This window comes from Lissotriton vulgaris, chromosome 8, assembly GCF_964263255.1.
Source record: "Lissotriton vulgaris chromosome 8, aLisVul1.2, whole genome shotgun sequence".
Lineage (NCBI taxonomy): Eukaryota > Metazoa > Chordata > Amphibia > Caudata > Salamandridae > Lissotriton > Lissotriton vulgaris.
The window spans coordinates 297936752-297961305 of NC_141696.1; the positions used below are offsets into that span (position 1 = coordinate 297936752).

A 24554-nucleotide genomic window follows, 5' to 3' on the forward strand; every position below is an offset into this window, starting at 1 on the left:
AGTTTTACATGGTGCGAACTTGACCCGAAGGTATCAGAGCGCTATACATGAGAAACCAGTTGCCTTACAGATGGACACATTCATTTTGTTGGGCACAGGGAGATTAAGTGATTTGCCCAGTCACAGGATGTTGAGGATCCATGCCGAGACTCGAACCCGGCTCCCCAGCTTTGAAGTCGACTACTCTAGCTGTTAGGCCACATCCTCTCCTGATGCATCTAGTCTCGGCAGAGAGCAGATGCTAGCTAGGGGACACAGTATAGCAACACACTAAGAACACAGCAGCTAATCTCCATCGACAGCACATTCCAACTCAGAGAAAACAAGGAAATGAACACGCAATCAGAACGGGCAGTCCTTAATTTGTAAAATTGTAAATGCTGGTACCCAAAGTTGGTCTTAGAAGACCGTGGTGGGCAGTGCCAAATGTAATGGTTGCTGAATACCAAGGGTGCTTAATCTTGATTCTACCTCATGCCTCTTTCCTTCACCACCATAAACGCCCTGCCACTTCATCTCACTCATGAAGGTTTTTTTTCATCCATGCCTTCTACCGTTGTCATGGTTTTTCCATCATTCTCTCCAATCTTCTTTCGTAGTTTTCTGCTTTACTTTCTTATTCTGGGTCAAAAAAATGAGTACCCGTGGGCCACACCTGCAACCACATTTCTAAATTGAGCATTGTCACAACGCCAATGAATGTAGGCAATGAATGTGTTCATTGTCATACTAGCAGCTCACACATCAACGTCACGAGTCAGACGCAGCACAACATATTGATAGGGTGTGACTGCTAATCAATCTGAGTTGTACTTTTGCCTCAGATCTTTTGATTTTATCAGTTAGGCGAAGGCACGCCTTTTTACCCAGTTTCAATAACACTACGTTTACCGAAATGTTTTCTTTTTTATTTCTGTTCGAAATGGAGGGGCATATTATCAAGGTGAAGTATCGCCTCTTTTTCGGCGAATTGTGCCAAGAAAGGGGCGATACTTCTAGCACCCTATCAACAAGGGCATGCTAACGCCTGCCTCAAGCCTCATACCGCCCCACTTTGCATGTCAGCGATAAACATCGCTAATGACATGCAAAGTGGGTGTTCCCCTGTCCAACTACATGTAAAATGTAGTTGGAGGTGGGAACGCATTATTTTCAAGGCGGCCCGTGACAGGCGTCGGGAGACAAAAACCTGCAATAAACTCGTTTATCGCAGGTCTCCCAAAGCCTGCTATTTTTGGGTCTTACCCATACTTTGCATGGGGGGGTGGATTGCAATGCTGAATTTACCCCCCATATTCACAAGGTGAACATTAGAGCGTGAAAACATCGCTTGTTTTCACGCACTAATGTTCACTATCACCATCTATCACCGGTTTGGACATCGCCCGTTAGCTGAGCATTGATAATACGCCGCTAACAGGCCTCTGCAAATCGGCGATAGACGGCGATAGGATTTTGAGCGATAAACGTATTTATCGCAATTCTTAGATAATATGGCCCGGAGTGTTTTATGCAATCTGTGAAATTCAGTCAGCCTCCAAGGCGACTCAGTTATGCTGTATTTCTCGTTGAGGGCAACCTTTGATACTGTCCCTTCTTTGAAAAGATCGAGCTGTACAACTGAAAAAAGGTCTATTCAGAATAGACGGCACAATCAAACGGTGCACGGGTCTGCACAACTCAGGTTAATGCTTGTTTATCTTGAAATTATAATAGCTAACACTTTTCTGTCTACCACCGATTGGACAAGAGAAAATGGATTCGGGTTTGAAAATATTCCTGCGAGATCTCATTTCTACACCCCAGAAAAGACCTGCTGTCATCAGCAAAAAAAAATTAAAAATAGTTCCTACAAATCACCAGGTAGTTTAATCTTCACAAATTTCAGGGCACGATTGCTCTGACTTTACTAATCGTCAGACATGGTGTGAAAACGTTTCTATTTCAAGTAAAACATCCCCCTCAAGTGGTTCGATGGGGAGTTGCAGCCTTTTCTTCAGCAAGGCAAATTATAAATGGCATGGATTGGTATAAACTAGGCAAGAACTAGCTTTGAAATGCACATTTCAAAACTAAAAAATAAAATTTATATGTGCTGTCAAACAACTAAATAAAGCATTCAGGACTACCAAAAAAGGAATACGTTAAGAATGGATAATACATAAATGGACCTGCACGCTAATATATACTATTCTTGTAGATTCTCTTTGTTGTTTTAAATGCTCTTTATTCAAGAATACAATGTTGAGTGATAAAATACAAACTGGAAAAGAAAATGCCATTCTCTTACCTGCCCGCGCTACTCACAGCTTCTCCCCCTCTTTGGTAGGCCACTACAATAGAAAACAGTAAGTTGATTATGGGAAGGAATTAAAGAGCATATTACACCTGATTAGTGTGGAGTCGATTTGCATCCAATGATATATACTCCGTCTATGGCATTTAAGCGAGGCCTCCTTTTGATTCCGCGCTCTTCAAATAATGTAACATTCTCAAAACATGCCCATTGTATTTTCCACGTACAAATGATAACACGGTTCACATACATGTGCATCTCTCGTTCGAGCCAACAAGCATAGAAAGAAATATGTTTTAAATAAAATACCTTGCCACAAATATCTCAACTGAAATTACTATATGGAAAAGCGTGGAGTAAGGAGATTTCAACCTACGATTAAACAAAAAAAATGCACTCGTGCTGATTCACAAAAATGTCCAAGTGATTTGTCCACGTGTGTACACAGCCACGATTTTGACAATCTTGGAATACTAGGGTAGATTAAAAGCCCCATTCTTCTCATCCATAGCAGGTAATGCCTGCTGCAGTTAATTTGAAAAGGGTAAATGTTGAACTTGTGAATATATATAAATTAGCACCAAGTGACTAAGGATTATTAAAGATCAGTAAATCACAAAATATGTAGCAGAGCTGAAAAACAATAAGTGCATAGTGGATTTCTTTCTGAAATCAATGCAACATTAATAAAAATATGCATAGTTATGTGTCATTCATAATGCTGCTAGAAATATAAATTGCTTCCACACTTCCCTTCACTGGAGCAGCCTGCCTGAAAGAGTCTGTGTTCAGGCCAGGTGGGAATATAGGTTTTGTTCAGCTTTGGCTAAAATGTTCAATATTTCACATGATGCATGATTGTGGTTCGGACTTCCCTGTTCCTAGGCGGGCATACATAATTGAAACACATGCAGAGTTATTGTTCAACAAACATGGCACTTTTCTCAGAATGTACTCCTGTTTCAGCAATATGTTCCCATCACAACACCACTAACATCCTGTCACTCACACTACCACATCACAGAACCTTATGGCATGAGATTTTACCAACGGAATGGGCACCAGCTCAGGAGACTGGAATAATTCTGGATCTTGCCATTTAGCAGAGGGTTGACAGTAAGTCTAGGGCTGACGCTGACCCGATTCCTTTAGATTGTGCTAAAAGAGCCCTTTGTTGTTTTTTTTTTACTTTATGTTCCTAATTCTCATAAGGATTTATTTAACTTGTGTAAAGCATGGGCAGAGTGGGCTCTTAACCAGGACCCCCAGCCTTTCCGGGAGGGGGGGGGGGGGTGAATAGAGCTATGTTATGCAGAAAGTCTTGCTCTGATGACCCTCAATAATTCTTTAACAGATTGTTTTAAATGCTGATTTCCTTTAATTTATTTTTAGTGTGAGTGATGTGTGATAAGCGTGTTACAGCGAAATGTTGTGTTTGATTTGCAACATCCATAAAAACGTTTCTTTTAGATCAAAACAGGAGATTACACATGAGAAATGGGAGGGTTTCACAGATATCATTTGAGGTAATATTGGTGCGCTGCGTCTGTATTATAAGATTGAAAACACACATCACTATCCCTGAATATTAAATGTAAACACATTTAGATTGTGGGCAAGTGTGCTGTGCACTGTCAACGACCTGGCCAAAGAGGGCATGAGAGAGCTGAAATTGGATCATAAATTCAAAGCTGTCCCAAACAGGGGCCCCCAAAATTCTTAAGATGTCCCTGTGCAGGACAACTCTGTGCTTGAAGTAGGATCCCCTGCACCCCTACTAAAGGATACACAGATGTCTTGGCATTGAAGAAGTCACATCGTACACTTCTCGCTAGCAGACCATTTGTGATCTTATGGTACTGAGCAGCACTAGAAAGAAGTGGGTAGGTGGGAAAGAGTATAATCAACCTTGTCTATTTTTCCACCTGACAAATTGGATATGGTTTTTGGTTTCATGATCCCTTGCTGCACAAGCAATACTGAATAATGGAGGTATTTACTGTCAACCTTCAGAGGCAGTAACTATGTAAGAATCTGAAGATGGTGACCATGCACAGGAACTGCTGTGGCGTCATCTGACGTCACACTGGGGATGGACTTGCCACCAAATGGCAGCCAAAGACGCCCACAAAAAAAAGGATCAAGAGAGAAGAAGGAACATTATTTTCTGACCCAACTACTAGATGACGGAATAGATACACCGGAAGCTTGTTTCCGGTCAAGGGAAGACATGGTTTGGCAGTTCGGGCTGGACTGTTCCCATGATGCACAGGGTCAGACTGATTTGCATATAGGCATGTCTGAACTGGGGTGGCAGAGTGGGCTAAAGAACGGTGATGGATTAAACCCAGATCTTTTTACTGGGTGTGAGTGTTTGATTGATTCAGATGCTCCGTCCATCACCACCCCCTTTTGTACTTATTTTGGCCGCCATAAGTGTGGAAGCATATGCTCAGAAGTGAGTCCCTTGCTCACTTTACCACTGGATTCAAGCAAGCCGGGCTGAAGACGGCTGGAATGCCAGAAACCGGTCCTCGGAAGCTTGTTTCCGGTCCAGGGAAGACATGGTTTGGCAGTTCGGGCAGGACTGTTCCCATGAGGCACAGGGTCAGACTGATTTGCATATAGCCATGTCTGAACTGGGGTGGCAGAGTGGGCTAAAGAACGGTGATGGATTAAACCCAGATCTTTTGACTGGGTGTGAGTGTTTGATTGATTCAGATGCTCCGTCCATCACCACCCCCTTTTGTACTTGGAATAGATACACAGCATGTGAATCCAGAAAAGGATTCATGCTGCAAAACCCAATATGTTGGTGGGCTAAGTAGATCTGCTTCAAGACAATGTGTGTTTCACAGTGCTTAGTGTATTAGCAAATGTATCGAAAATATATAATTTATGTGCGATGGAACCTTGTTACCTTTCAAGAGCAAAAAACATCGACAAAGCAGGTTCATTACAAGTTATACAGGTTCAATATACATCTAATTATATCTAACTGTGAAGACATCTTTACATATGTTGAAGAATGAACACAACTTAAATTACCAGTCATCTACCCATTCGCAAAGGAGAAAGAGTGCCAATTTACCTGTCCTAAGACAGAACAGAGACCCAGACATTTTCTATCTCATTTCACTCAGTACGGTTTTTGGTTATGTTCTAGCACTAGAAAAATTAGAAAAGAGCACAAACAAATATGCCCTGCATTGCATAACAATCTATCTCACCCAAAGGGGTGATTCTACATCCTGCACAGTTAGATTGATGCTATGGAGCTTGCGGGCAGGAATTTTGTTATAAAAAGTTTTAATATTTTGTAAAGACGTTTACATTGTTAAAATATAATTTTGGCAATGTGAACACTATGTATGCTATCGAGGTCAACACTTTTAGGCAGGAAAGAATAATTTTGCTCAGGTTTTATTTTTGGTGGGTAGCAAATTTCATAGTTTCCTTTTAGGAAGAAATATGAGCACTTATGCTGGTCAGGCATGAATGTTACCTGCATATTCATAAAGAAAACCCAATGTTAATACCTTGAGAGTTTCTGTTTTGGTTCAGATGTCCCCCTCAAGGGCGTACCACACTGCCACACTAGTCGCAACTGATTCAGACATTGCTGAGAGGCATTTTAAGAAAAGCACGCCTTGCTTTCACTGGTTTCTTTCAATAATTATTAGTCATTACTCAAAAACAACTTGTTGACACCATAACATCTGGGATATCTCGGGAGAATACCATGCAGCTTTAGCAGAGGACTGATACCAAATAAGTTCCAAACATGAACAACATCACCAAGGAAGTGATCATAACCAACACAAAATGTCTACTCTGGAGCCAACGCCATCTAGATGTATAGGATATATGCCTAAAAGACTTTCAGAACTTCCATGCTGGTGCTCTGAGGTGTTATATATTTATTGTTGATTTCACTGGTTTTAATTCAAAACTAAGTAAAGACATGTAGTTAAAAAACTACTTTTTGCCTTCAGTGTCATCCGAAAAATACATCTCAAAACGAGATTTCATGCTGTTTATGTGTTATGGGGAATTAAATTCAGAAAGGGCCCGCCCGTTCATTTGTACGTTACTCAGCACCACATTTGCCCTTCAAATGCCATTTAAAGATCGCACAATTGGCGCTAATTGGACATAAATGCAAGGTGCCTCCATGGCGATAGGGCCCAGAGAACCAAGGAATGTGCTCACATACACAGCAGAAAATGTACACGCTATTTACAAGCAGTCAGTGCCCATGTCTGCAGCCTCTTTCTAAGTGGGCCTTATCGCGTTGTGCTTCAGCAGGGATTTGTAGCACAGCCTGCCATGTTTAATGAGAACTTGCATAAGCACAGCGCCTGCCTGGCCCCGGTTTTTGGCTGGAATCCTTCAATAAAGGGCCGCTGGCGGCTGTGCGGTGCATAGATTATCAGGGGGGCCTTATCTTTTCTGCGGCACCGCGCTACAGAAAGGGTTAAGGGAATGGACTTCGCAGCGCATGCTGATGGGTTCCATAGGTATGCACATCCGAACTTGGAATGCGCTCAGAAGGCAGCCCAAATGTGCTCTTTAGAAGAATTCCAAGCAGGCAGCCTGCGCGCCGGAGATAACTGCCTGCAGTGATTACAATAACAGGATTAAACCGTAAGAGGCCAGGCTAAGTCTTTGACTAAAGGTAGCGCCCTGGAAGGGGGGCTGCCAGCAGTCAGGCTGAACTGAGCTACTCAGATACTGGCCAAGCAGAAAAGAAAGAAAAGTTTATCTTCCTACTCCTGGTGTTTCCGGCTTCGTAAAAAAAATATCTAAATTTATTTTCCATTTAACTCAAAAAGGGCACGACAAATAAATGCAAACGCTGTCAATAATTGGGAAACCATTCATGATAAATACATTCATATAATTAACCAATCAGTATATATATATATATATATATATATATATATATATATATATATATATATATTTTTTATTATTTTTATTTTCTTTTATTGTATTTTTTAACCTGAGAGTGCACAGACAAGAATTACTAATGACTTACTGAGAGCACGGACTGCGGAAATATTAAATAAACGCAACATTGTTAAAACATTTGGCAAAACAATAAAAGAGGGAAGCGTAATACAATATATATACCTGTTGGTGTGAAGGTGAAAGACGGGACTGGAAAAAAACAAAAAAAACATAAATTGGTTATTAGACTGACGGGAGGAATGAGACACGTCATATTAGTATAAATCAGGCAGACAGCTTCACATAAAACACGTGTAAATAACGAGACATGTGGTTGCCTCCCTCTGACAGGTGGAGGCCGTCAAACCTCTGATCAAGAGATAAACCTGTCTGGGCTGGCACCCATCCTGTGACTAATGACATCCTAAATGACTCATTAGCAGGCGAAGGGTTGCTGAGCCTTCACATGACCCTCAAAGTACCTTTGAAAAATCTGTTGGCAGAGTTCAACAATTATTCAACACCAGAAGCTAACTCTGTCAGTTCTCTTAAAGAGTTCCTTTGTCCAGGAGCACATTTTTGGAAGCACATTCCCCTAACGTGTTTTCTCCAGAGTACCCAAACTAGTCTTCATGGAGCACTCAGCACATATGGGTTCAATCTAAAAATACAAATAATTACAAGGAGAACTTCCCAGTGAGATACTCTTCATCATTTCTACTTTGACTTGTTATCTTCTAAATGTCAAGCTTTCCCAGATGTCCCCTCACACACAAGACCCCAGAAGGAGATAAACTGATTCTTCCGAATAGCTTGCGGTGTTATGCTTTGTTGTGGTGTCTTCTGGTGCATATGAACTCAGTCTATTTGATGGGTGCATGCATGATTGTGCTTCCTAAGTCCTGTGTGCACTTGACTGTTCACCACCAACACACAGTTTACACACAAATATGCCCCACACTTTGGAACTCACTTAAATCGTCTTACTACCATATGCCTGCACTCATACTCAAACTTGGGAAACAACACTGCATTTCCTCCACTCCACAGAATGTACACATGTATAATCCAGGCAACAAAGTGAGCCTTACAATCGCAACATCTCTGTGTGTACACCGCGTAACACACATGTATACTCAGCGGACATAGAAATTGCGTCCTCCCCTGGTTTTGTGGTTTGGTACATTGGTCCTAAAGTGTTCCCTCACTGTGTTCAATCATTTTGTTTACAGAATTGTTAGTTATTTGTGTGGCACTGCCCTTGTGTCAATAAGCATGCATCACCATGTGTCCACCTTTATATACCCACATAACTCTCACAGAAATCAGTTATTGTGTTCTTTTTATCACAATGCATATATTGCAAGCATGTGTGCCTGTAACCAGTTTTATATTATTTTCTCATCGTTGTGTATCCCTTCTTTGAAGGTGCTTCATTTTATTATATCAAGGTACATGAGGTGAACTCTTTGATCTTTTTGTGACTTCCATTTCTAAGGGACTGAGAGTGCTCAGGAAGGAAGAGGACAACTACTCAGCAGTGCAGATTGCACAACAGACAAGATTTGAAATGTAAACATAAGTAGTACTTTATGACTAACTAAATGTCAAACACTCAAAACAGAACGTTGGGAGTTGTACAACCAACCAGGATGTTTCCCTTGCAGGTAATAAATACTGATAGCGGCCCACTTCAGAGGCATTCCGAGGATGCCAGCTCGCTTACTCCTCAGAGTGTGCTGCTTCGGTGGCCTTAGGTGCACCACCACTTTATAATTTCATCCCACTGCTTACTTAAGCCCCATAAGCAAACAAAGTGGGCATGTTAATGGTGCAGGGAAAAAAGGCTTCTCGCTCACTCTTCGGGCCTCTTTTATGAGGTTTTGGCTCAGGGCAGCACCACGATGAATCTTGCTGCACTGCCTCAAAAGAAAAGGGCAGGAAAGTGTTGTATCTATGAGATATAGCGCGTCCTGTCTTTTTCCCCTGTGCTGGCACACAATGGGCTGCCAATGCAGGCACCCTTGCATCATGGTGCAAGGGTGTCAACATTGTTTTATTTTTTTAAAACCTTTATTAACATTTCAACCAAATACAAGTATGGGCCTACAACCCCCGGGGCTGGCCGCTAAGCAGTTAGATTAACAGAGAGCAATTTTAGTCACATGCAGCACCTCGGGGAGCAGAATCACCGTGCTAGCGTACTCTTGGTCACCGTACAGCACAATTAGAAAAACAGGGTATAAAAGGTTTTCATTTTATAATATAAGATGGAAGGATCAGGTGCCAAACAATTTCCCAGCGGCAAAAAATGGCAGGCTGAATAGTAAACGTGTCAACAGTAAACAGTAATCGGTCAAAGCAATGTCGCTGAAACAGGCAGTTCAGGATTTGAAGAAATATTACGGTCAATTCGCGCCCGCCAGTCACCTGCCCTAAGACCCAGAGAACACCACGAAAATTGAGGCACAGATGAAAAAGCAGTGATGGATGCCAAAGAAACCCACTGAACTGACCCAGAAAAGGAAAAAGACAAAGACAGATAAGAGAAGAGAAAAAAGGCCATAGAAACAAATAAAAATGAAAAATCCCCTCCCCCAACCGCCCACCCTGCACCCCTGCAGATGACTACGCCCCCCCCAGCAGTGTGCCTGTCGCCCAAGAACCACACCCGAAATATAGAAGAGACAGAGAAAAAGGAGAAAGAAAAGAAACCCCACCTAACGGGGAAGTGGAGGAGGGCGATAGTCTATGCGCTCCTGATCTCTCCCCCCCGCCCTAACAAAGGGGGGCCCCCCTAAGCCAGCACAAATAAAGTTGTCCACTATACAAAAATACCCCGGGGGAACCACAAACCCCCCGCCCTGGAATCCGTCTGGTGATGAAGCAGTCCCGTTACCAATAGATCCATCATAAACAATTCAACCCACAATCTCAGCCTTGGCCCCGTCTTTCAAAGTTACCGAGTCCCTCGGATAAGTAAAGCCCCATCCTCGGAAAGTCAAAAGTCACACAAAAGCAGCCGGGGCTTGGGCCAGCAAATGGGAGAGGAATAGCAGACCCCCAACGCACACGGCTTGCACAAACGATGTCCCTCCCCGTCTCCGAAGCCAAGCATCGTTACATCCGCCATGTTGAGAGACCGATTGGGGAGGGAGTGCGACTCATTCCGATACAGATTAAAATGTGGGCCAACAGTGTCCAGGATGGGGGAAGCAGTGAAATGTTCCGATAACTGTGGGACCGATGTTTCCGAGAACATAAGAGAGTCACCAATCTCAGCACACACGATGAGTTCCATTTCTCCGGGGGCAGGCACAGCTTCCAGCACCGGGTCCAAACGCGCCACTGGGGCGCCCAACAGGAGACAAGTCGGCTGCCGGGTCTCAAAAATCGGGTCAGGGCTTGCTCCCTGTCCTATGATCCCATCTGCTGCCGACAGCCAATAATTGACCTGGGCCCTCACCGTCGCGTGAAGCGCTGCAAGTTCCGCCATTACCATCCGCAAGGAAGGGCCACATTGAGTCCGTTCCGCCAAGGTCCACACATCCGCAGGCATAACGATGCCCACGGAAAGGCGCCCCTTCAGGGCAGGATACGCCGGAGCAGAGACAAGCCGTGAGGGACGGGCAAACTGCCAGCAGCAACGTGCGGCGGGATCCCCACCCCGGGGCACCACCGGTGCTAGTGCCGGGCCTCCGGGCCGGGGCCCCCCCGCGACGCAGCACCGCGCGCCACCCGTCACCTCACCTCAGATACAGCACCAGGCAGCAGATGGTTGCAACGTAATCCAGGGAAAGTTGCAAAAGTTCCAAGGACCGGGCCAAACCACCCTTCTCAGTCCGTTGTTGTTCACTTTGGACCCGGGTAGATCAGCAATCAAGTCCCCGGCTTCCAGTCTGGGTTAGGCCTCAAAACACTTTCGATGTTACTTCACCCCAGAACATCAGAAAAAGTCAGTGGTCACACCATCGGGGTGCCGACTAGTTCACCCACACGAATCCGGGGCAGGAGATCAGGATATTCGACAGGATAAGCGAGCGTAGGACGGGGGTCAGCGGAGCCGGGAGACTATGCGGCCATCTTGGTTGGTGTCGTAGCTCCTCGGTGTCAACATTGTTATCAATAGCCCGGAATCAACATTTTTAAGTTTACAAACATCCTAAATACTGTAGAGTAAAGGCCACATTCCTGAGCTCTTTTTTAAAATCTATTTCTAGAACCCACAGTTTTTTAGCCTGTGAATTAAATTAAAAAAATATAAGTGATCACGTCTCAACATTTATTGTTGAAACCTGCACCAATATTCATTTGCACGACTAAACCAACTGTTTTTTCGCAACCACTTAGCATTTCTGAGGAAGCTTTCAACCATGGAATCTTTACAGTTTTTATATGTTGAAAGATATGACAAAAATCAGCGCTATTAAAAAAAAATGGGCTGAACAACAGTTCATCAGTGCTAGCCACCAAACGAAAGCACTTCCTGTGTCTTTGTTTGCACACAATGACAGGTAAAGTGGAAACAAACTCTAAGACAGCCCAGAGCTCAAGTGGGGCCATATAAATGAGAGAAACAATATGAACTACACATAGCAAAATGTAGCATAATGACAATGGGGTCGATTCACAGAACTAATCTGAGACAAAATCCTAAACTTACTAGTTTTGGTATTCACAGAAGGTATTTAGTAATTTAGTAGTAGTAAAGTTAGGATTTTGTCTTAAGTTAGGATTTTGTCTTAAATTAGGATTTTGTCTTAAGATCAAAACTTAAAACAAACTTAAATACAAAATCCTAACTTAAGACAAAATCCTAACTTTACTACTACTACTAAATGTCTTCTGTGAATACCAAAAGTAGTACGTTTAGGATTTTGTCTCAGATTAGTTCTGTGAATCGGTTCCAAGATGTATGGACAGGAAGCTGCTACAGAGAGGGAGATAGTAGAGTGGAGCTACACACACTACAATTCTCTGAAGGCTAACGTACTCGAATATCATATCAACAACAACAAAAATCTACATTTCGATCGACAGAGTTAATGTAGAATAGAAGTCAAACTCACAGTCTGAGGAGGTGTTTTTGCAGCCCAGGCAATCCATTTGTGCTAGAAAATTGCAGCATGATTTATAAAGTATTCACTGCCACTGCAGTTAGGAATCATAATATCTTCAATATTTCCAACTATCAAGAAGCAGCACTTAGTGACAGAAGCTGCAACCTCCTGCTCAGCATTTGCGTCAAAATGGCTGCATTATCATCTAAGCCAGATGGGCGCAGGAAGATTGCTTCAATTTCATTTTTCCGCGTGTATTGGAGGCAGTGAATCCTAAATGGAGGAAAGCAGGCCAGGCTTATCGCGGAAGGATGTGGTACACCTAGCATCTAAACACGCATATTCTCCAGATTTCAGTAAAGCATGTGCGATGTTGCCGCCTTTGTTGATTAGAGCCTGCAGGGGCATCAACCTGGCGCGCAATTGATGTGGCATATGCCCAATGCGGCAAAGACTTCATTTATATCACATTCTGACTCTTTCGCTAACCCTGTATTTCAAAACAGATTCTGAGAACAAAAACAAAACCTCATCTCTGTTCATAAAGGCTGTCCTTCATCTGAAGCACAGCCGCCTCTAGCCCAGGAATTCTAGTGCTTTATTTGTGTGAGGCCTTTTCAAACAGTCAATGCAATTTAGCAAGATTCTAAAAAAAAATATAAAGAACCATAGTAACAAGGACTCATAAAAACAAGCGGTACACTGAGAGCTAAGGCCATTGAAAAAAGAAAGAAGTGGCTTAAAAGGAGTTCGATTCACAAGGACATAGGATGGAGACAAAGGGAAAACACTATTGTTGTCATAGAGGACGAGGACCAATTACGTAAACCCAAAGACTTTTGTAAGGGGTTGAGAGAAGCTGAGGAGCAACAATAAAGCTTCCTATCTGCCAAAAGATGTTTCGTGTTCAACGGCGCTGGAAAATGTGTACATTCGACATGCATGTCGTGAAGCAGGTAAGGAGGGAATGAAAGCAAGTGCTAAGGTGAAGATGAAAGTATGCAGTCTTGCTAAGAAGCAGATTTATGGTTGTGGTAGTCAAATTCATTTAAAATCATACATTGAGGGAATACACTATTCACAGCAACCGTCTGTAGTGCTTTGGGCCTCACGATGGGTAGGAAAGCACTATACAAATGCTAAAACAAAACATGGGCATTTCCAAATTAATTGCACGGAACACTGAATGGATATCTCGATCAGACATGTGTGACAACACACTTGTGTATCCAAAGTGAACATAAAATGTGTTGACGATCGTTCAACATATTTTAGAACATTAGAACGGTGAGAGCTCCAATGAAGACAAAGTGGCTCAGGGCTCATATGGCTGGTATACGCCTTTTGCTCCAGCATTCTCATATTTATCTTTCTGTTTCTCCCTTTTTAACTTATAACATGCTACTCACAATGGGCAGAATGGTTTAATAGCCTTATAGCCACCTGCCTTCGGGCTATACCAGCTCTTAAAGACCCTGGGAATCATTTATGAGGCTGTGCGTCACTTTTACACCGCTGGTGGATCACTTGTGACGCACCAGTGGCGTAAAAAATGCGCCTTGTTGCGCCATATTTACAAAGTGACGCATCTAGGTAGATGCGTTACTTTGTAAACCCCTGCGCCACATTATACCTGCGCCAGGTATAATGTATGCAAGGGGGGCGTATTGATGCAAGTAAGGGTCATAGAAGTGACGCAGTGAAATCTATGAGATTTCACTGCGTCACTTTTAGGACACCGTGCGTCAAAATCTTGCGCCTGCCTCACAGCAGGCGTAAGACTTACGCAGGCCCTTTCACATGGGGCTTGCCCCATGTGAAAGGACGCATTGCTGGAGTTGCGTCACTTTTGTGACACACTCCAGCAATGCGTCACTTTTGCGCTTACGGATACATCAGAAATACTGACGTATCTGTAACGCCTTGCGACATGATGCGTCATACATTAAATATGACGCATCAGGAATGTCGCAAGGAGTGCGCACTGAGAAGTGACGCATCGCTGTTTTCACGCAGCGATGCCTCATTTCTCATAAATGAGGACCCCTCTCCCTTGTTATGAGCCCGCGCCTGCATCTCAGTCCTACTACTCGGGTTCAGTGCCTTCAACACATGGTGCAGCTCTCAGCAGCAAACTATAGGGCTATATTGGTACATCTTGGTACAATCAGTAGTACTTTACTGATGTTCCAGAGATTAATACAATATTATAGTGTACATTGTGCCTCATCTATGAAGTTGGTCCACGCACTCTATAGCTATACCATGTTGAGGTAGACCAACGGCGAATCATTGAAATCAGGGAAATTGATTAAAACATTTCTGGAAGTAAAAAGACTTCAACAGCTGACATCCCACAGACAGCTGACATCCCACAGACAGCTGACATCCCACAGATCATGTGCTAGTTAAGGACACCGCACTAACGCAGGTAAAATAACACAGTCCTGAGAAAGTGTGTTTTATACAAGCAAATAAAATGCAAAAAAACCTCACCTTTTCTGATTCCTGCATAGGTGCTGGTGAGACCACTTCGCTTCTTTCGGTGACGATACAGCCAGATGCTGAACACCATCAGGATAATCCAACAGGCGGCACCAATTCCAGCAATAAAAGCAGGTTGCTTCACTACATCCGATATTTGTTGGGCTAGGCTGACTTGGTCACCAGGTGGGACAGGGTTTCCAAAAGAATCTGGATGTCATTTAAATGAAAACAATGTGTTAAATACATGTAACATACTAATGATATTCCTACATATTCTACATCTTGACCCAATGAATAGTGGTCACAAAAATATTCCAGTTCTCTTCGTTTTGCGTTATGGAGGAACCATCTGAATTTTGAAAAATATTTATCCACAGTTTTGAAGATGTTGAATCCAAATGAATCTGATTGGGTATAAAATGATACATGAGCGAATAAAATTCGGATCGATCCATAAGAATTCTCATTTACGACTCAATCAGAATTCTGAAAGCTCATTGACATAGAGTAAAGGTTCGATCAACAAGCAATTTTTTGACAAATTGTCCTGTGAAACTGCCATACACAAATCGAATTTAATCAACATGCCAAATAAACATTGGTATTTTTGGGTGCTCTGAATCAAACGTGATGTGATTTATTGCTTTAGATGTCCACAAGGGCACAGCAACAGAATGGATATGATGTGCTGGCAAATCTGTACTGAATGTTAGAAAGAAAACAGGCAAGGCTGGCAGTGTGAGAGAAGAGCCTTTAACCCTTTCGCTGCGGCGGCTATTCCGCCGCAGTGCTAACAGGGAGGGGTGACCGCGCGGCGGCCGCATGCTGGTGACAGAACCGCTCTGTCACCAGCCGCGGTTGAGCTGTGCTCGTGACCGAGCGGTTCCGTCATGGCCCGTCCCGCTCAATAGAACGCGCCACGCAGGCGCGGCGGCTGGGCCATGACGGAACCGCTCCGTCATCAGCACAGCGCCACCGCAGCTGATGACGGAGCGGTTCCGTCATCAGCAGGGGAGGGGTTAAGTGAGACCCACAGGTCTCCGAGAGAACCATCGGCAACATCACTCAGGGCCTTTTTTTCTTCCGTGTCGAAGAGCGCAATGCTGCTGAAGCGTTCATCAGTGTGTTGGGGAGAACTATTTTGGTGCACTGCACATGAAAACGAATGAATAACACTCAAAACACATAACATCATATTATTAGCCGCATATGGAAGGCTATATGGTATATCAATTCTACACAAAGGGATGTCATAAAGATTAGAGATGACCACCTAAGCTGATGAACAGCAGCTAAGAATATCAATGATGAAATCAAGTAACTAGAGCATGTGAGGACACAGCACAGCCAGGATCTTGATGTTACAGGAAGAGGATCTGACACAGTGATAAAAGAAAAGTAGAAAGATTTTTTGGGGTTGTATCAAACATGAAGTCTGTGACTGACATGTGCACAAGTTTCAAATGCAGAACGACTGCAGGGCAGATGTTTATATAAAGGCAACCCCGTCCAAACAACGTACATAGTTCTTCATGGCTGTATGACGGAACTACGCATGTGATTATATTGCATGCCCTAACAACTCATGGATGGGTGGAGTGAACTGCTAAGCAACACGTGGGAGAGTGGGGGAAGTATCACACAAAAATGGGAGCGGATGTGAAAAAAACACAGGGGGCTGGAGGGGATACATAAGCAACAAGGAGAGGTTGAGTAGGAAAGCAACACGAGAGTTGGAAAAGCAACATAGAAGCAGTAGGGAGAAGCAGTCCGGCAACAGAGATCAACATGGAATGCAGGGGGAGAGACACAAGGGAGGCAGCTGCTCAAAAACACATGCACTCTAAGCGAATGTTTCACAAAAAGAAAAAAGTAGTGCATGAAAAGCAAGCAGTAGATGCAGCAATGGTGGGCAATTAAAGACATTTTAGCGGCAATGCTTCATGGGAGGGAAAAAACCCAAAGATTGATGGTCTGCAACACGAATAAGAAGTATGCAAATGAGATTGACAAGAAAAGTGAACCTATGGCAAGCAATGGAAAAGTTCCAAGCCCCTCTATGTTCCTTGGTATGCTACAAGATGCCTCACAAAAAGCAGCATATGTGGTGTCTACTAAGCTCAACCTAATGAAGGAGCATTTCCAAAGTCAGAAAAATTGGTCCCAGCATAGGGAGCATTGCCTTGTTTCTAAAGGCTACTTATGCAACAAGGAACAAGGGGCCAAATGTCTGAATGCATTTTCTAGTTGAAAACGCGGCAATTCAGTAAATGACAGGGTTTGCAACAAGAAAGCCTGTTTTTTTAATGTACTATACCCATTTAGTCATTCAGTAACATGTTACAGAATTGCAAAATGGGTTTAGGAAACTGTTAGGAATCGCTATTTAGAAGGGGCGTGTTTACAGCGTCCCTTTCAAACAGAGATTTCTTATGGTATGTATAAATGTTTTTCAATAGAAATCCAGTCACAAAACATTGAATTTTCAACGACTACTGAAAGGCAGCAGGAACCTGTTTGCAAACGGGAAGGGTTCACCAAGAGAGCCCTTCTTCATGGTGAATGGTAAAAAAAAGTTTCAATTTGTTTTGTTTTTTAACGTATCTCATTTGTCTTTAAGGAAAATTGTATGCATTTAAAAAGCATTGCTTTATTAAAAAAAACAGTACTCTGCTGACCTCATCAGGGTATACCAGACAAATGTAGTGTGTCGTAATTTGTGACCTACCTCAAATATTCGTGTGATTGGTTGAATTGCTATCCTTCATGCTATATTAAGGACGCCCACATTTATTTGTATTTGAGGTAAGAGACCCCCAGTTTCATGGATGTGTGAAAAACACCCTTTCAATTGGCACAATTAAAAGAAAAATGAAAGCAATAAATCCCCACTCCCTTTGATTTTGCTAATGGTTTTCAGGCAAATAAAGACAAATTGAAGTATCTACATTTGTGATGGGGTGGAATTCAACCACCAATGCCAGCAGCTTCTTTGATGAAGTGGATGGCTGTATTGAAGATTGGATTTTATAGGTTTATAATTTTGACAGTGTTTGTCAATATTTCTTCATTCTTTGAATGTGTTGAGGAGAAGAGAAGAAGGACTACTACTATATTGGAGAATTCCGGACCCAGCCACCTAATGGCAGAATAATGCACAGCATGTGAATCCAGAAAAGATTCATGCTGCAAAAACTTATATTACAAGTTCTAGAGGCCAATGATCCATTATTACCTTTCCTTGTGTTCACTGGAAGGTGAAAACATGCCTGCTCAAAGGAGACATGTGAAAGAACATTACATATAGAATCTATCACATTGTCATTGTAAGAGTGCTCAGTTTGATACAGAGATTACCACTATCCCTCTCCAGCCTTATCTTTAGTGTGATGAACTTGACAGCTATGTGCCCCTCTCACAAAATGCTAAATATGCAGTTGTGATTCAGGAGTGTTTCATTGCAGAGCCTTGTTGACAGATGGGCGTTGAACTCTTTAATATGAAAGGATCTAATGTGTGTGTTCTCTCTGAGTAGTGTAATAAAACAGAAGTTACCAGTCTTGATATACTCTTTGTATTGAGGATAGCCTTTAATCTGGGTACCAGGAGGAACATGTCTCCCCTCAGCACATATCACATACTGGCTCAAAGCTCTTAATGGACCACTGCTAAAGTTAGAGTCTAGCAGTCAAGGTATATACAATTTATGTCTTCATCTGCCATTGGTATGGGATGGAATGAATGCAATTGTAACACAAAGATGGGCCAAAACTGGAAAAAAGCCACTAATCCAGTATGACAATGAATGAGCAGAAGAACATTTGATGCAAGAAAAAGTGCAGTTTTTTACAAAATCAGCAAGTAAAATATTATGAAGAAAGTTTCAAACTGGTCAGTTATTCTCTCAAACTTTCAGGTGAAACTAAGGTGGAATTTGCACACCGGAGTGTGAGACGGATTTCTTCAGTATATTGTTCCGTGATATTCATTTGATTTAACATTTCTGGTACAAATTCCCAAAATGTTCCCAGAGTCCCAAACACTTATCATCAAATTGCATTCATAGCATCAGAACACATTTTTCCAAACTTTTTAAAACTTTTAAATTCATATCTCGTCTGAGAGCACATTAGTTGTTTGTTTTACATATCATTTGGTACTTGGTATTCATTCTGTTAACTCTACTAAACAAAATGCATTCTTCTTGTGTTAACAGTGATGTAAAATGGGATACAGGACTAAAGGAAAACTGAAACGAGAGCGCAAAATCCTTAATGAAGAACTCACCTAATTGGATAAACTGTGGCTCACTTTTCACGCCAGGTCCAACTCCAGTGCTTGCCGCCACTTCAATGCTATATCTGATTCCAGGGACCAGGAATGGAATGATTACAGAAAACGTAGAGCCATCAACAGTTTTGTTTATGTGGTATCGGCTCTCGTTGCCAAGGCACCAGACCTAAATTGAAAACCAAACAAAAAAAGTTTAAAAAAAAGAAAAGTAAAAAAAATCACCACCAAGTTAACAAAATTAAAAGTGTATGGTAATTTGATACAGTATTAAACACGGTAAAGGTAGTAACGTTTGCAAACTACATGCATTTTCAATGTTTTTACTGTGCTGGTTGTAATCTTGGCCACTCCAAGCACCTACATGCCAGTTTTACAGAGTGCGCTCATCACATACCCTTGTCAAGTGCGAAGAAGATCTGATTTGAAAGGGAATTTCTGGAACTTTAAGGAATCTGCCGAACAAATGCCCTGGACCAAGGTTGTTATGTCATCTTTTCTAGCCATTCTTTTGAGCAGATTATGCTTTTGAACAAATAAAATGATTATGCAAATGATGCACAAAATAATTTGGTTTCTGAGGTACAAATTTCAATAAAACTGTTATTTTTCACTGAAAATGTTAACAGACGTGACCAGGTATTTTAGTTAATCGCTATTCCCGTTCTTTAAACTGTACTGAAAAGTTAATTCTAAGTTTGCATCTCAGCGATAACAGAAGGACCGAAGTAGTCGATATCCTTCATTGTGAACAGTGACTTCGGAAGTGATTTAGAGTTTGGCGGATGGGATATCCTGTCAGTCGTATTGCAAGTGTTATAGAATAAATATAATGCATGTCCGTCATATAGTCATATTACAAGTGCCATAGAACATAATGCACACCCGCCCATCCGTCGTATTACAAGTGGCATAGAATGTAAAGTACTTGTAAGATGGTTGACAGGGCATCTGACAAAATATATGGTGCAACATAGTGCGCCAAACTATGAATAAGACAATTAGTATTTTTAATTATAAAAAGTATTTTTTATGAGGCACTACATAACGGACTTCTGCTGTTTTATGCGCTCTAAATTTCAGAAGCTGCTATGACCCACTTTAAGGTAAAATGCTACTAAACCTAAAAAGAACTGACGTGTTTTAATTTCTAATGCTGGCAGTTTATTTACAATTATGATCAACGAAAACATCCACAAGTCTTTTCACTGTCTCTTTTTACAGATTACTATAAGGAAGAAACATGTTCTAATTTTCAATAAGACCCTGCAACCGTAGAATAATAATACTGTTCATTTATCTCAGTATGGCTCGCTTCTGTTATTCATAAGTGTTGTGAATTGCGAGTGATCCTTTCCTGAATTCTAGGGTACTCAACAAGGACTTTGGAAGGATAGATGGATGAGTCAGCCTTGCGAAAATTCAAACTCATAACCTGTAGATCTTCGCAGGAGTGACTCACTGAAACTTTGTGCCATCAGACTATGTTGCATCAGTGTGATTTGTGTATTCCACAATCTGTCTGTCGTTGGCATGGCTTCTTGGCGCTTCCTGTAGTATGGTGACTTTCCCTATGGATTTAGAAGAAGTGTGATGCAGCCGACTGACATTGTGCTGCGGCTATTATGTTCATTTCCTATTGTCACTCTGCTGATCATGTAATAATCATTGCACTGTCGGAGTATGATTTTCTATGAAACAGAAAAAGCAAATTTTTTATGAAAAAGTAATTTGGCGGAGAATTCATTATGGGCCTCATTTACAATATTTTGCTGCACGGCAGGGCAGCAAGCCTTCCAGCTGAGCTTCCATGCGTCTAAATAAAAGGCAGGAATGTGCCTTATCTACAAGATATGGCGCTTTCCTGCCCTTCTCCCCTGCGCCAGTGCACAAACAGCAGGTGTGCGCCAGCGCAGACACCCTTGCGTCATTTTGCAAGGGTGCCTGCACTGAGGGAATGATTGTTTTTGCGCCTTCCTGCCCCAAAACAATCATGAAAGGCAGTTTCCTTTTGCAGCATGCATAGAAAGAGGGCAAAAAGAGGAGAAATAAAAGTATTTCTCCTCGTGGCGCCTCCTTACGCCTCCCCTGGCAAGATGTAGGATTCTGACACATTCCAAGGTTTACAAAACGTTGTAAATCGGGGAATGCGTCACGTTACATGGATATCGGCAGCAACACCCATGGAATGCCCCTTTCACGCAGAGTTATGCATGAAAGGGACACATATTTATAAGGGCATGAAAAGTCAAGCAGGGTGACTTTACGTGGCCTTGTACATATGGGGAAGCCCTTGCGCTGCCAGAGAGTCAATGAAAGTGACGTACCGGCGGCGCAATGGGCTTGTAAATTAGCCCTTCTATGTCTATAAAGAGGGGAATCTACAGCTATAGGCAGTTTTGTATTTTTCACGGGACTAGGTAGAGGGGACACGGTATAGCTGCAAAGACAGCTCCATAATCGTGATGTAGTGCTGTGAGATGGGTTGTAAAGCTCAGTGATTACATTTGACTTGGATAAGATGCAGCCCTACGAAAGAAGCTCGCAACAATGAATGTTCTGCGAGAGTTCAAGGCTAGGTCACGTCTTTTGTCACTACGTGGCTTGCAATTTCAACACACACGAGGACCCTGCAACCACGCGGTGAGGCAGGTCACCAGCTTCGTGCTACCGAACAGACTCTTTGTGTGAGTGTTTTCTCAACAATTGCTTTTTATGCACTCAAGTCCACCCACATAGGTTTCACTTATATATCTGTGTGTATTTCTTATAAGATTTCACATATTTAATTACTCTTTTTGTTTCCATCTTATTCTGGATCAGGCCATATACTTTTATACTTTTATGCTGTTTTTCCATTTTTTATTTTATAAACACATAAGTAGTTCAGGGCTTGGCTAAATGCTGTTCCATGTCTTATACGTGTTCCTATGTTCCCAAAAATACATGCAACTTAAGCCATTGGGAATGCAGTGGCAGGAAAAGCATTAAGAATGGCACCCTTAATCCAAAACATCCAAACAATATCCTATTGCTCTCACCAAATGACACACAATTTAATATTCTTGTTACTAGAGTTATGGGCAAAATGAGAAAAAAGACTTCGAGGGAATTAAAAAATGATTCTCTCATTAGATATAAGGCAGCTTTACATACTATAGAAAATAATGGTACACGTTTTAAAATATGTACACCAAATTCATTTTTTGCAGGCATTTAATTTTGATATAAATTAATGCATTACAACGTTGAACCCTTCTCATTCTAGAACGTACCAATTATACTAAATGGTTATTAAGAATTTGATAACAAAATAGAGAAGGCTGGATGATAACCCGGCTGTTTTTAAATATAAATGAAAAAATAATGTGCTCCGCTGTACTAAGCGTGATTTGCGCATAAAAGACCCGCACGTATCTCTAAGCTTTTGGATGGCTCGATGGAACCCGTTTTAAAAATAAAATAGCTAACACAAACCAGTACAAAGCAGCAGCGACAAAGCATTCAATGGGTTCTCTCTCGGGCAAAAAGCGAAATGTCGTGCTGAGCAGCAACTCTTAACAATGACCACTAGATGGAGCCGTCTACCCACATTCACAACAGAGGACGCCTGATTACCTTGTATTCTTGTACAATGCCATTCTGTGTGTCCTCCGGGGGTGGCTGCCAGCTTATAACAATCGACGTCCCATTGCCCTCGCTCTTTGTTATTGCAACATTTTGGGGAGCAGCGCCAGGAGCTGTTTGGGGGTACAAGAAGATTAGTACATTTGCAGAGTAAGAATAATAACGTGATCTGCAATAGCAGAAAAAAAGGCTTTCTCAACCACAAAAAGAGAAAGACTAATGAGAAAGGAATTAGGTCTCAAAAGACTGGATGCATCAGTTAGCTGCTATAATAGAAGGAACCATTATGTGGTATTAGAACATTAGAATATTGACCGCCATTGAAGACAATGGAGTGCTCCGGGCACCTAATCACTGGTAAATGCCAGGAGCATCAACATTCCAATGTCTCACAGAGCCCAAGGGGATTTCAACCCCCTCAGGCTCTGTGATGCCTTCATTTTACAAACTAGAACAGTCTGCCCTCTAGAGGCGGAATGTTCTAATAGCCTTAGAGCCCTCCGGTATCTGGTTCTTCCGGCCATTAAAGGCCAGCTCCCTTGTTAAAGGTGACGTTAGAGCGGGCCTTTAATGGGCGGTAGATCCCGCTACGTCGGGCTCAAGGGCTATATTATAACTTGAGTTTTTCAGCACAAAATGAGGTGTTTGCGGCATTTCCGTCAGGTGGCAGATACTCTGGAGCCCAAGTTTAGTGATTAATCCAGCTATGGGTTGTTAACGGCTATTGGGATTAGTCTTAAACTCTCAAGAAAACTATTCCATACATTTACTTGAGCGTCTTTGCGCTAGATTAATAGGAGTTGAGCATGATCGTTAGTGTGAGTTCAAACAAATAGTTACTGGTTGGTTGGACAGGCTTGAGGGTAGGTATTGTTAGTCGGCAGCTACATGGTACCGAAAAAAAGGAGAGGTTGCGATTTATGGGATGTTCTGTGGGCAAGCATGAGAAATACAAAGATTGAGAGTACGGCGGACAGACACATGACTGAGATGAGGCTAACTACGGCATCTGATACAAGAAGGATATTATCTTAAAAGTAAAAACATTTTAAAATGCTTTGTATCTAACTTTAGATTTATGTTGTGCTGGAAAGGGAACAAGAGAATAGCACCTCTCTATGTATTTCAGAAAGAAAGCACCAATAGTCTAAGGTCAGTTTCCGTCTTCGTAGGAGGTTGCCTTCAAAGAGATGGACAACTGTTGTGAAATGTATTTTTACCCATACAGACTCCATTTTATATTTGTGCTTCTGTTGCATAAATTCATATGTGAGCACATAAAGGTGCGTAAAGTGCTCTACGAAAGTCAGATGCACTGTAGTGTATCAGTATGACTTATGATACCGGATGAACAGAACAAATCCAGAAATATGCAATTTGTGGGCGATAAGCTCACGTTGTCTTGACAATCAGATAAGGCAGCATTTGGAACTAATTTCTTCCCATTCCCACCTTGACAGTAGATTAAATTGTGGATTTGACCGTAGTACATCTCTTAACATTTTCAAGATGTGAAACTAGTGGCAAGGTTTTGGTGAATCACCACCAGTATACAAGATTGAAGGTGTTCACTAATGCTGGCAGAGGGACCCACCCAGGAGCGCCCACACGCCCACTTTTGCTCACTTCCCAATTCTGCCATGGTACTGGAAATGGCCCTTTGTTAATCCTGATATTGTTGTGCAGCCACTTCGGAGAGGTGGGAAGTAGATGTGTCTCTGCGTGGTCTTGCCCATGCATGAGGGAATAACCAACCTAGTGTAAATTGTGAAATGTCATCATCGAAATATGACATCTGCCGTGGCGGCTCGCAGAGGTAACGCAGTGGGGGGCGGTGAAGT

At 42.2% G+C, this 24554-nt stretch overlaps 1 protein-coding gene across 2 annotated transcripts in view; it reads right to left on the bottom strand.

Annotated features, from left to right (window-relative positions):
• The window catches only part of ROBO1 (roundabout guidance receptor 1), a 1555637-nt gene that overhangs the window by 53925 nt on the left and 1477158 nt on the right, over positions 1-24554 (bottom strand). For both annotated transcript variants that reach the window (XM_086934074.1, XM_086934075.1), the window contains 5 exons: positions 22705-22826; positions 19084-19255; positions 14806-15003; positions 7433-7459; positions 2291-2333 (listed from right to left, as the gene is read on the bottom strand). In XM_086934074.1, the coding sequence (XP_086790200.1) occupies positions 2291-2333; positions 7433-7459; positions 14806-15003; positions 19084-19255; positions 22705-22826 (562 nt within the window). The remainder of the gene's footprint in view (positions 1-2290; positions 2334-7432; positions 7460-14805; positions 15004-19083; positions 19256-22704; positions 22827-24554) is intronic.